Raw genomic sequence first — 12311 nt, 5'->3', positions numbered from 1 at the left:
TCAGATCTAATTTCCCCATCACCATTAGAGCGCAGAGTCGAAGCTCTAACAACCTAAAATTCAGTCCTGTTAGTAGGAAGCACGCAGAGCAGATATTTTTTTTTTAGTTTGTGACTTAGTATTTAAAAATATTAAATTCCCTTTTCTCTGACCGCCATCGCAGTTTCACACGTTAGAAAGACAAAGTGTTCAGCCTTGTCTCTCGGCACTGACCCCAGGGTGAAGGGTCTTAACACCGACCTCCAAGTCTGCGAACGAAAGTCTGCACGCTTGCCCCGTTGAAATTTCATTGCTCAAACTAAATCTGGCCTCACTGTCCACTTCTCATGGTGTTCATAACTCTTATCAGTTTGGTTATTCAACTCTAGGCTCCGTCCAAGCGTCCAGTTTTTGGAAGGTCCCTGTTGGCTTTTTAACTTAGAAGTGACAGCAAACCCACTGGTAGAAAAAGGTTACCATTTACATGTGGAATCTAGAAAAGCTGAATGTGTAAAAACAGACTAGAGTGGTGGTTACCGGGGGCTAGGGGGTGGAATTAGGGTAATAAACTTGCAACTAGAAGGTAAATAAAGTTCTGTAGATCTTAGCACATTAGTACAGCGGTGTGATTACATCACCAATACCGTGTTAGAAACTTCAAAGCTGCTAAGAGGCTAGATCTTACTGCCCCCACCACAAAAAGGGGAAGATGACCACATAACACAGTAGAGGTGTTAGCCAGTGCCACGGTGGTGATCATTCTGAAATATGCAAACAGATCAAGTCAACGTGTTACACACCTTCAACTCACACCATGTTACGTCAATCACGTCTCAATAAAAATTTTAAAATTTAAAAAATTACAATCAGAAAAAAAAGAGAAGAAAAAGCATATCTTAATGCTTCAAGTGTATGTTCAAAACTATTCCATTATCTGCTGTGAAAATGTTCTTGAATTATGTTTGATCTGAACAGCCCTGACTCCGAGGAGATGAAGGCCACGGAGGTATCCCGCAGCCCGCACAGTGCAGGTGCGCGGTCTCCCCAGGCCCTGTGCTGCCCCGCTCCGCCCCAGACTCGGGGCATCACCCTCCCTCGTGGTTCTGAATCCCACTGCACAAATACCCGAGTCATTGCCAGAAGCGATGGGACAGCACGCAAGGCCTAAGAATTCCAAAGCTCCCCTTCTGGGCCAAAAATTTTTTTAAAAAAAGAGTTCAAATGTACCTTCCCCATTTAAATCAAATATGTCTACCCCATAATTACACTTTTCTCGGAGGAATTTCAGTATCTGCCCTCTTTTGCTATAACTGCTTCTTATGTTTATCTGTGGACTGTCTTTTTTTTTTTTTTTTTTTCCGGATCGATGCCATGGCTGGGGATCTGCAGTGGTTTCTTCTCTGAATTTATTGAAGATAGGACCTAGGAGGTAGGAAATTGCTTCTTAAAAATCCTGAAATGCCTGTCAGGGCAGGAGTAGAGGTTCCTCTGAAGGACATCTGGGAATTCCGCCTCAGTTCACCAGTCATCCTCAAAAACAGTGCGTCTGTACAGCTCGTGGTTGCAAAATACCGTGGAGAGGGAGGCCTTTGCCTCATCACAGAGGGCAACCGACGTGCCCGCGTGCAGGAGACTCTCAGAGGGTTCCGGGGAGCCTGCTCGTGCACAGCAAGGTGAGGCATCTTTAAGGCTGCTTCTACCAACAAGAGCAACTCGGCGGGCTCTGCTCTGTTCGGGCTGCAGGCTAAACCACCTGAAATACACAGACCCTGGGCGGTGCCATCAGTGAGCAATTCCGGGCACAGCCACATGCGCCCGGCCTGCAGGTGGACACACGGGGCGCCCGCGGCTGTCGGGAAGCTCGCTCCGCTCGGGCGCAGACCTTCCAACTCGGCTTTTCTTAACAGTGCTGAGCACAACCAGAGCGTTCCGCTGGCTGAGGCCCGCTGTGAGCACCCGGCTGCCTCGGGGAGCAGCTGAACGCGCTGTTCTTGGGGGCAGATTTTGTGAGCTGAGACACTAGCTCCACTATCACTGACAAGAGCTTTAGATAAAGTAGAAATACTTGAAAATGCTGGTGACTTCCCCTTCAGCATGAAGATTAATTAACTAGGTTCTCTTAAAATATGAACCATTTTCTTACATGTAGTGCGTGCTTTCTACAAACACATGTCACATTTAGTCCATGAAACAGCTCCAACATTTTCAGGTTACTGATGTTCCAGAAAAGAGATCACAAAGGGAATAAGAGAACCAACACCCACTTTAAAGCATGCTCAGTTTTGTGTATCTCCCTGCCCGGGTATCGGTCTACACAAAAGGCACAAGGACCTGACTCCTAAACTTGGGCTCTGAGCTCCATATTCCAGCCTGAGGATGGAGGATGGCGGCTGTGACCCGGGCAGGGACATGGGTGGACACAATGTTCAGGGGTTGGAAGGGCTTCCTCAAAAGCTGTGAGTGGCCCCTGCCAGCTTTGACGTTCTGGGTCTTTCAGAGACTTCTGATGAGGTGGAGTGGGGGACGGGCAGCCATGAAATGTGGGCCACGAATGGGTTTATTTCACCAGCAGGGTGTTTCAGAACAATAAATGCGAGTAACTCTAGAAAAAGTAAACTCTGGCAACTGTGCAAATTTCCCACCTGTCTCTGTTGTCCTACATCAGTCTCTTCAAGGCATTTGACTCTGTGACTCTCACATGAGCCTCTTCTAGGTTTCTAGGCATAGATGTCTAGAGACTCGGCGCTAATTGATTCAGGAGGAATGGGCGTGGCTATTTTTTTCAAGTTCCTTTCAAGTTCAAGAGACCTTCATGCACAGCTGTTTGGGAAAGGGCTTCTCTAAGCTTATCTAGGTTGGAAACGGAAAGGTGGCTTTGAGCCAACTGCCGGAGTGGCTCTAAATGACCCCAGAGAGCGTGTCTCCTCCGTCACACCTTCAGAGAGGCTGTCAGGTTGGGCTCAGTGCTCATTCCAGCAGCTCAGCTCAACAAAGGTACTTGGGGTGTCTACTGCGTACCTAGTATTGGGGTGAGTGCCGGGGATGTGACGATGACAATAGGGACATCCCCAACCTCAAGAAGATGACTGTATCTAAAAAAGGGCCACGTTCCCCGAGGATTTCAATAGAACATGGTCAGTATAGGAATCTATCCAATACGCAAGGCATTCTACGAACCCAGAAGGGAGGAATCCAGCTGGAACACTGAGGAGAGGAAAACGGACCTGGGCCCTCAAACATGAGGATCAGGAGATCAGGTCTCAAGCCAGAGGAAGGGGTTGTGTGCAGTGGCACCGAGAGAAGAAATAATGACGTACGCAGAGGGCGTGCAGGAACTCTGGTGAGAAGTGCCACGTGTGCCGTGAACCACAGCACATTCACTGCCACGCGCCACTCCCAGGATCTGGCCCGAAGGTGGTGGGAGACTCAGAGCAGCTAAACAGGAGCGCTGTCTTCCCTCGTGGGCCTCAGGCGCCTCGGGAATGATGGACTTAGCAGCGGCAAGACTGGAGGCAGAGGCCAGTGACTCAGGCCCCGGCAGTGGGGGTGGGGGCGGGATGGACAAAGCCATCAGCGGGGCTTCTGGCTGGGAGTCCGGAAGGCGGAGGGAGGAGTCTGAATACAGCAGGACAGGGATCCCAAGAGAGCTGTCTCTGAAACCAGCCGGTAATCAGCACAGGGTGAACCAACCTACAGCAGAAACCACGCACCACCCTGAAAGGGGAGTGAGCAAAGAGCTGTCATTATTGGTCAAATCTGAGAGCCTTTACTTTTTGAGGAACTGTAAAGAACTTCACTCCAACAAAGCTTCTCTATCAGTATTATAATCTCTTGTAAAAACAGTAACAATGTGCTGTAGACGCCATCTTTAAAGGTGCTCGTTTGGTATATGAAAGGGTACAAGTTCAACAGCCGTGTCACCATTTCCGGGGAAGAGACATCTCTTGACTCTCGCACCAGAAATGATGCTGTTGAGGGCAACGTGTGATGCACATCTTGTGATATGATCTCTGCTTATGCTGATGGCCGTTTTTGATTTACACAAAATGGGACACGGCAACCTCTGCGGACCGGCTTTATCGTGAACTTCCTTTGGGACTTGAACTGGATCACTCTTAAGCAGCAGCTTATCCGTCTTCTTGAATTGCATTCCTTTCTACATTCTTCCTCCAGGATTTAAATGTCTTCTTCAGTGAATTTGCTTATTACTTTAAGCTCATCAGATAAATACCTCTAAATGGCACCATTTTGTGATGTTTTCCTCAAATTTCCATTGCACGCCACTTTAGTTAACCATGTTTAAAAATAGTAAAATAATTTTAAAAGCATGGTGGGTAGAGCCAGACATCAAAGTCAACCCTGAGTCTCCAAATAAGAGCTGTTCCCTCTTATGGTGGAAACCATGGACTTGACACATGTGCTTTACCTGGATAAAGTCACGGCTATGAAACATTATGCCAGAACTCTTAGATTGCTCCCACTCCCTCAGACTGCGTGTCAAAGGTGCCCCTAGTCTTGCCCGTCAGCTCCCTAAACAGTGCTCCAGTCCACCCTACCACTGCCCACCCCCACTCACGCGGACTCGTCTCTACCACTGCAGCATGGTTCAGAATCCTACCATCTACAAGGTAGAACCCAGGTCCCCGTCTTGCAGGCCACACCCCCTCTTCTGACCCTGCCCACATCCCTAGGTCAGCCCCTCCCCCTCTGCCCAGCCACACTGGGTACCTACTCCACATGTGTGATCACAAAGCCCACGAATCATCCGGATGCTTACCATGCAGGGTTTCCGCTCCGTGCCTAAACATCCCCATCGGCAATCACACCTGCCATAGTACATCAGGTCTCAAAAGTCTCTCATTCACCCGATACTCCCTTCCAGGTGTCATTGCATCCTTCGCCTCTCTTCTCGTCAAAGCTCACCGAAGAGCTGTCTGCTCTAGAAGGCTCTGCTGCCTCTCCTCCCTTGCCTCCCCCAACTCCAGTCTGGCTTTCCCCACCTGCTCCCAGTGAAACCTCCCTTCTGGCTGCTCCTGTGCACCGCCGAGCCCAAGGGACCAGTGTCAGTCCTCAGCCGCCTACGCCCCTTCTTACAGCACTTCCCCTGTGGTCTCAGGGCACCACTCTCTTTCTTCTAGTCTTCATCAGCCTCTTCTCCTCCTCAGTCTTGCTTGCCCTGCCCCTCGCCTTCTAGGCCTTAAGCACTGGTGTGTTCCGGGCCAGTCCAGGGAGCCCTTTTCAGTCTGCACTCAATCTCTGCTTGGTCTCATTCCATCCAAATGGCTCTAAATCTCTCTCATACATGGAAGACCCTCAGGTTCATGGCTCAATCGCTCTCTCTGACTCTGGACTTCCATGTCTAACGGTCCGCCTGGCCACTTGGATATCTAACAAGCGTCCCGCAGGGCTTAATGTCCCAAACTGCACTCAGGAGTTTCTCTAGGACCTTTTCTCCTACTGTCTCCTCCAGCCAGTAACAGGCAGCTGGACCCACCACGTGCCCAGGTCAAGTTCTGGGGAGGTCACCCCGACTCCTCTCCCTCCGTGTTCCTGCCAGCCCGCCCACAGCTGCTGCTGCCCTCCCCTGGGCCAGCGCACTGTCCGCAACTGCTCTCCCTGGTCCCTCCTGGACTAAGTAAGCCTCCCCGCCCTAGACTCTACTTCATTCTCCACTCAGCAGCCAGACACAGCTTTAAAGTTAGTCACGTGACTGTCACACCTCACTGGGGTCCTATGTCACTCTTACTTCAATGGCCAACTGCTCCCGCCTGCTACCACCTAACGTGGCCCCAGTCCTTCGTGACCTGACCACCCCGCCCCACCGCCTCCCTGATCTTGCCTCCTACACATCTCGCCCTTCCTCACGCTGCCCTCCTGGTGCCCTGCACCTGTCCGGTCTTCCCCAGGAATAGCCCTGCTCACGTCCCCACTTTCCTCAGACGTCGGCTTGAGCACCTCTCTGCAGCACTCACTACCCCCTGCTCTGAATCACTCCTCAGCAATCCTTGGGACCCAACTGTTAAGTGTTTGTCTATCCTAACCCCAGAATGCATCCTGCTGGAGGGCAGGCTCCTCTCTGCCCCTCACAGGGTCTCGGGGTCTAGAATGGTACCTGGCACATCGGAAGGACTCAACAAACACGGACGCGGCAGCAGGGCAGCATCCTCCCGGAGGCTCACGCCCCAGCCCCAGGACCTGTGAGTGCGAATGACTCCCTCACACGGCAAGGGAGGCTGCAGACATCACTAAGGTTACGTGCTCCGCCGTGGCCACCGCACGGGTGCAGCAAACCTCAGGTGTCTCCCGGCCACAACACCCAGGAGGACAGCTAGCCCGGACCCAGCACCCCCTCCTGCCCGGCCGCGTTTCCGCATTTAGCATACATCCAGCAGCTTTCCTTCACATCAGCCCTGTGACGTGGGATCCGTTACCGACTCCACTTGGAGATCAGGAAGCCGAGGCGCAGGCAGGTTTAGTAACTGCGATGCCACACAGTAAGTGTGCAGCGACAGAGACCAGAGCAGCTGAACTGCCCTCTGTCAGAACGACAGCTGCATCCCTGAAACGGGCACCAGGTTGGTTACAGAGTGACGGCCCCACTTGCTGTTGTTGTTAACAATGAAAACGAACTGGCCCTGGGCTGCATTTATTTTTAAGTTTGCCGTTTGATCTTGAAATAGTGTTAAATAAATACATATAGAATTGAATTTTCAGTGAACAGCTAAAGCACAGTGTATCTTAATTTTCCTACCATATGATCGCTTCTCTGTAACATCATCCTAGTACATACTTTGTATTTGATTTTATCCGGGCTACGTTATACTCACTATCTTCAGAGCAGTGTTATTTGAGTTCTAGGTTAGGACATTCTTTTGTTTTCAATGCACCGATTTCTCCCCCATTCTATCCCTTTTCATTGCACTTTAAATATCTGGACAATCTGGAGAAGGTATTGGCCCCAGCCCTGAGCCTGGAGACGGGTCCTGACTTTGCCAGTTTCCGATGAAACTCAAACTCGTTTCTCTGGGCTCTACCACCTGAACTCTCTTCACCTACGAAGCGAGGGTTTTGCGAAAATTGAACAGTCCATGTTTGGAAAATGCACCCTGGAAAGGAAGGCGACATACCCGCACGAACACCGACCACTGTCGCTGTGGCCACCTGAGTGCCAGAATGAGATTTCTCTCCTTGTGACTCTACGACTTCCCTTTGCAACCCCGCAGCAGTCACAACAGGCGCGCCACGCAGCTGTGCCTTTGTGCAAATCCTGAAGCCCACGGCCTCCTTCTCCCCTTGAACCAAGCCAGTGACTCATCCTGGAGCTGATCGCCAGGCGGGGCTGGCTGGCTCGGCTCTGGCTGAGTGTCCTTCCACGCCTGGCCTTAGCTCACTGCCTGATAAACGGTGGGCATGATAAACCTGTGACCAGTATCTTCTATAAAGTGTGTCATTTGGAAAGCGTTTTCTTTTGGTGCCTTAAAAAAAAAAAAAAAACCTGCCGGGCGTTAGTCTGTAGCACAGTCTTAGTCACCTGCAATGTTTACTAGATGCGAGGTCTCTGGCCGCCCCTGCCACCTCCACTTAGAAGCCCACCGCAGGTGCTTCACAGCACCGCTCCGTGTTTGTGTCTTTGTTAAGGATGATCGGCTGTCCTGGGGCTGGTGAACTTGCGGCTACCTTGCCGTCCGGGGATTCACAAGAGAGAACTTGCCATTTAAAAGGACAGCGTGAGTACTTGGATGACTCAGAGAGCGTGTACTTTCTGCTCTAGTTAAGAGAAGAGAACTGTCCTTGAGAACGCGAATGAACAAGCCCTCATCATGAAACCAAAGGTCCCAGTTAGCACGCTTGTGTACAGACAAAGAAGGACCTGACCCATCCCTGTTCTTAAGTTACTTCTACAAGAATCTTGCCTATTATTGCCAATTATAAAACACTGCTTTCCAAAGTCTATTTGAATTGTAGCTCCTCTGCCATAAAATTCTAACATATTTTTTTCCAATAGATAAACCTCTAAACTATGTTTAATACAATTAAATAAATGGAATCAGCTTTTAACTTATCATTGAGCCGCTCCCTCTCACATTTATCTCACAATTCTCACTGGTCGATGGAGTCTGATAAAGTATGATTTTTCAAATGATGATATATTGGTTCCAGATCAAATTTAATGTTATGCATTTTGACATTATCTTAATTCAAACGTTTCTGTGCTAGTTTTTCTATACCACGTGCATTGGATTACCAGTCTTGTTAAAATCATTATAATGCCTCAAATAGTACCATGTCTCTAAACGTGATATCGCATAAGGCTGACAGTCAAATAAGGCTTCTGTTCTGTTATACACTTGACTCATGCTCTGTTATGTAACTGAAAACAGAAGGATTACAGGGCTACCGAAAACGAGCTACTGGTGGCTCTGATCAAACTCAAAAAATAAAAGGGAGAAGGAGAAGAAATGATTCTCATACATTTTGAAGGCAACTTCCCATTAATGATCTTGTATAATCGCCAACTGTATTCCACTTACCACATCTATACATTTCCCATGACCAAATCCACCTTTCACAGACACGGCGTGTCCCTGTGTTCGTGCACAACAGCCCAGGAGTTCTTGCCCCTTTCCCTCTGCTCCCCAACTGCTCTCCCAGCACCCTCCGACCCCTCCTCCAAGTTGTCTGCTTTCCTCTATGTATTTACAGGCACCAGCATTGCTCTTGTCCCACAGCGTTCAAATCAGGGCCTTCCATGCTTCCCCACTCACCTTGCTTTGGAACCAAATCACATCAACTCTTTCTTTGGGGGAAAACAACCCAAACTCTTTTTTTTTTCTCCCCATAATCTCAGAATAGCAAACTCTCTCTGCCCCAAAGCAGAGAAGACCTTTCAGTATTATGTCCCTTTTCTCTAAAGATCGGTCTGACCTGGACCTTCCCTGCCAACCACGTAAAGTCAGGTGGGGACCCAAGGACCACCAGACAGGTTCACTCTGCGGAGGGCTGAGTACAGAACCCCAGCATGACTGGCCTGGGGAACGTCCCCAGTTAGCCATGTGCCGTGCTCGCCTTCCCGGCTCTAAAACAGGGCTAATGATGCTTAGCTTGTAAGGCTTCTCCTAGGATTCACCTAAAACAGGCAGCCTAGAAATCGGCACTCCATACTGCGATCGCTATTATTTTGTCCAGATTTTAAGTTAAGTGTTCTGAAACTTTCTTTGCAATTTGACAAAATTATCCTTAAGTACGTTTGGGGTAATAAGTGAGAGAGAAATAAGTAGGGAATTGTGACCCAAATGTCAAGATGTTTTCTGTTGAAAACCACGCCCTGCTGGGCATCAGAAGCAAGTGGACACGCAGGGCCAAGAGCTAAAAGCTCTCAGAGGCGCGGACGTAAAATCCCACTTACAGGAAGACCTTCTGATAGAAATGATCTCAAATAGAACGACCGTAAGCCAAGCAAGTTCACTGTAGGCAAATGTGCAACAGCACAACCCAAGACACTGTAAACATCCCACATGAGCTGGCGAGGAAGCCTTTATGCACCATAATAACACTCATCCATTTTAAGTCATGCATTTTAAAGAGTTTGTAGAACAAAGCACTGGAACGCAGAAAGCACAAAAACACAAAATCGAAGGCACAGTATGATCCCAACTGTGTAAAACTAGGCATGGACACAGAGGGGAAAAAACCCCACTAAAATCTGAAGGATGACTGCTTCTGTGTGGGGGAATTAAGGAAGTTTTCCTTTTCTCACACACTGTCCTGTGTCTCACACCTTTCCTGCAGTTAGTAGGTGTTGTTAGGGAGGACCATCGACCTTCTGTCTAACAGTCAAAACTTCTCCAGCAGCTAATTCTCTACAGAGACTGAGGGCTGTTTTACCACTTGTTCAGTATTAGCATCTAGAAACTAGTTGCTATCTCTCTATTTTGAAGATGACTTCAGAAGGACATCAAATTAAATAAGAAATAAAATATAGCTACTTCTCATGGCCAAATCCTATATTCACATTCCTTCATATTTCAGACTTTCATCCACAAGGAAGTATAACTTCATGACCATAGAAGGCGAATTCACAAAAACATACATGACCAAACTCTACAAAAAAAATGCATGTTCCCAATCCTAGTATGTTTCTTACCTATGAAATCCTGCTAAAGGTATTAACTAGGGTATTAAATGGGAAATTTAAATATCGTGTATGACTTCACTGCTATACACATTCTCATTCAGAGGAACACTGGGGGCATCCTGGTTAAATCTTAAGAGGATTTAGCAGCTGGGAGAGCCCACAGAAAGGAAAATGTCCATTGAATAGACAAGGAAACTGAAGGCACAGATGGCCGGGTACCCACTCAAGGCAGGAGTAACAGCTGCTGCTCGGTCCCAAGGGAATACTCTGAATGGCTAAGAGGCACGTCCCACAGGCATGGTTAGGGTGTTCTGCTACCCTCACGGTGCTGAGGGCTGGACAAGTCCCTGGTGGACCTGGAACACCGTCTCAGTGCCATCGTGAACCAGCCACACACCTGGGGAATGGTGTCACAAGCCTCTCTGTCTCTCAGTTTCGTCCTCTGCATAGACCAGGGGATGTCAGAAGCACAGAAAATGTCCAGAGGACAAAGAGGGAATGCCTTGGATTCGGGAGGGTCCTCCCTCAAGCCCCCTCTGTGTCTCACACAAGCGCAAACCGCCCTGTACCACCTCTGAAGCTGATTTTCACAGAACGGGTGCTTGGCAACTTTGGCCCTAAAATTTAACTTCTTAATTATACTCCACCAATTTCAAGTTACAGTCCTTTGGATTAGCCAGAACAATTTTGGGAAGGAGAGGAGAGAGGAGGAACGTCGGCGTATCTCTTAAGAACATTTATGAAGGAAGTTGGTTGTCACTAGCTGGATGAAAAAAGATTAGAATCGGTACACTGATACTCAAGGCCCAGATGAACGAGCTGAAAGGAGCTGAAACCCGCCAGATGCCCCGGGGAGTCTCCTGTATTTGTACCTGCATTCGGAGGGCCTCGATTCAAGTCCTCTGGCTCAAGCTAGGACCACTGGGAGTCCCTGTCAATGCTGCATAGCACGCGCCTGGCTTTAAAGGCAAATTCCTTTGCATAATGGAACCAAGGAGAGCAATCAAAATGTTGAACACTACCTTGTCCAACAGGCAATACATGTCCTTTATGCATGTCAACTTCTGAATCTTGCTTTAACTTGAGTAGGAGGAAACACAGCTGACTCTGAAACCATCTTCTGCTTCCATTTCTGCAAACATTATCTGCCTCTTTCCTCTGACTCATTTCAGGGACCCCACACTTGCAGCAGCCTTGCTCAGGCACAAAGCGTGGGGTAGGGCAAGGACTCTTTTATTTATTTACGACAAGTCGAAGGGCATAGGACTGCAAACGTGGCCAGCGAGGCCTGGCTAATGTACCGATCAGCAAAGTTTCTGAAAGGCACTTGTGCCCCGAAAATTGTAAAATCAAAGCATAGGTGGTAACTTACCCAAAGTGACTGGCTAAGTTCATGGAAATACAAAAGAGAAGGAGGTTTTTGATCATGATAAAGCTAGAGAACATTCCATTGTCCATTCCCAATGAGAATAATAGCTGAGGTGGACGAATTTGGAAGAATAACTGTTCCTTTCTCCAACTTGATCTTGAGGCTGAAAGGTACAGGGGGGGAAAGCAGGTAAACATGAATGTTTTCGTGTCACAGTTCCTGGAATCAAATCACGCTGCTAACACACACAATTCAGAAAGAAAGGAGCCTGGCTGTCCTTTCCCAGCCCAGTTCCACATCAGGTGTTATCTGTGGTCACTGACCACTAAGTTGGAGCATAAAAAGAAGTTACAACACAGCTTAATTTTCACTCAGAGTGCAGAATCATTCTCCTAATTTATTTTTCCCAAGTCTCAAACACTTAACTTTTTAAACCATGTTATCAAATGACCCATTAGTACTATTATTAGAACAAATGCCTGAAGTTATCTAACTGTATTTTGCATCTGTCAAATCCACAAGTGGAATAATATTACCTTTCTGAAATATTTGCCACGCGTTCAAAGCCAGCAAGCTACTCCTTGTTCTGCAAGGTGCTGAGAGGAGGTATGTGGAAAGAGGGGGAAAAAAAGGCACGTTTAAGAAACAGGTCTTCTATACAAGATCACGACAATATAAGCACTGCTTATAAGAGAAGATTGCCGCTTTCTCAGCATTCTGTCCCTGAGACTAAATCACTTAATAATCACTGCATTTGGAGGAAGTCTCTCGGCTCTGTCCTAATTAATGCATTTGAAATCCAGGCAGGCACAGTCCCTGAGCCCTGCA

At 48.2% G+C, this 12311-nt stretch overlaps 1 protein-coding gene across 5 annotated transcripts in view; it reads right to left on the bottom strand.

The window, feature by feature from the left end:
* Positions 1 to 12311, bottom strand: part of GABRA5 (gamma-aminobutyric acid type A receptor subunit alpha5) — a 79474-nt gene that overhangs the window by 65585 nt on the left and 1578 nt on the right. For 4 of the 5 annotated variants that reach the window (XM_032468976.1, XM_032468978.1, XM_032468977.1 and 1 more), the window contains exons 2-3: positions 12020 to 12079; positions 11487 to 11646 (exon numbers count right to left, since the gene is read on the bottom strand). The exons of the other annotated variant lie outside the window; for it this stretch is intronic. In XM_032468976.1, the coding sequence (XP_032324867.1) occupies positions 11487 to 11572 (86 nt within the window). In that variant the 5' untranslated portion in view covers positions 11573 to 11646; positions 12020 to 12079. The remainder of the gene's footprint in view (positions 1 to 11486; positions 11647 to 12019; positions 12080 to 12311) is intronic. 5 annotated transcript variants of the gene reach the window in all.

The sequence above is a fragment of the Camelus ferus genome, chromosome 27 (genome assembly GCF_009834535.1).
Source record: "Camelus ferus isolate YT-003-E chromosome 27, BCGSAC_Cfer_1.0, whole genome shotgun sequence".
Taxonomy (NCBI): Eukaryota; Metazoa; Chordata; class Mammalia; order Artiodactyla; family Camelidae; genus Camelus; species Camelus ferus.
This window is presented reverse-complemented; position numbering and strand designations above follow the sequence as displayed.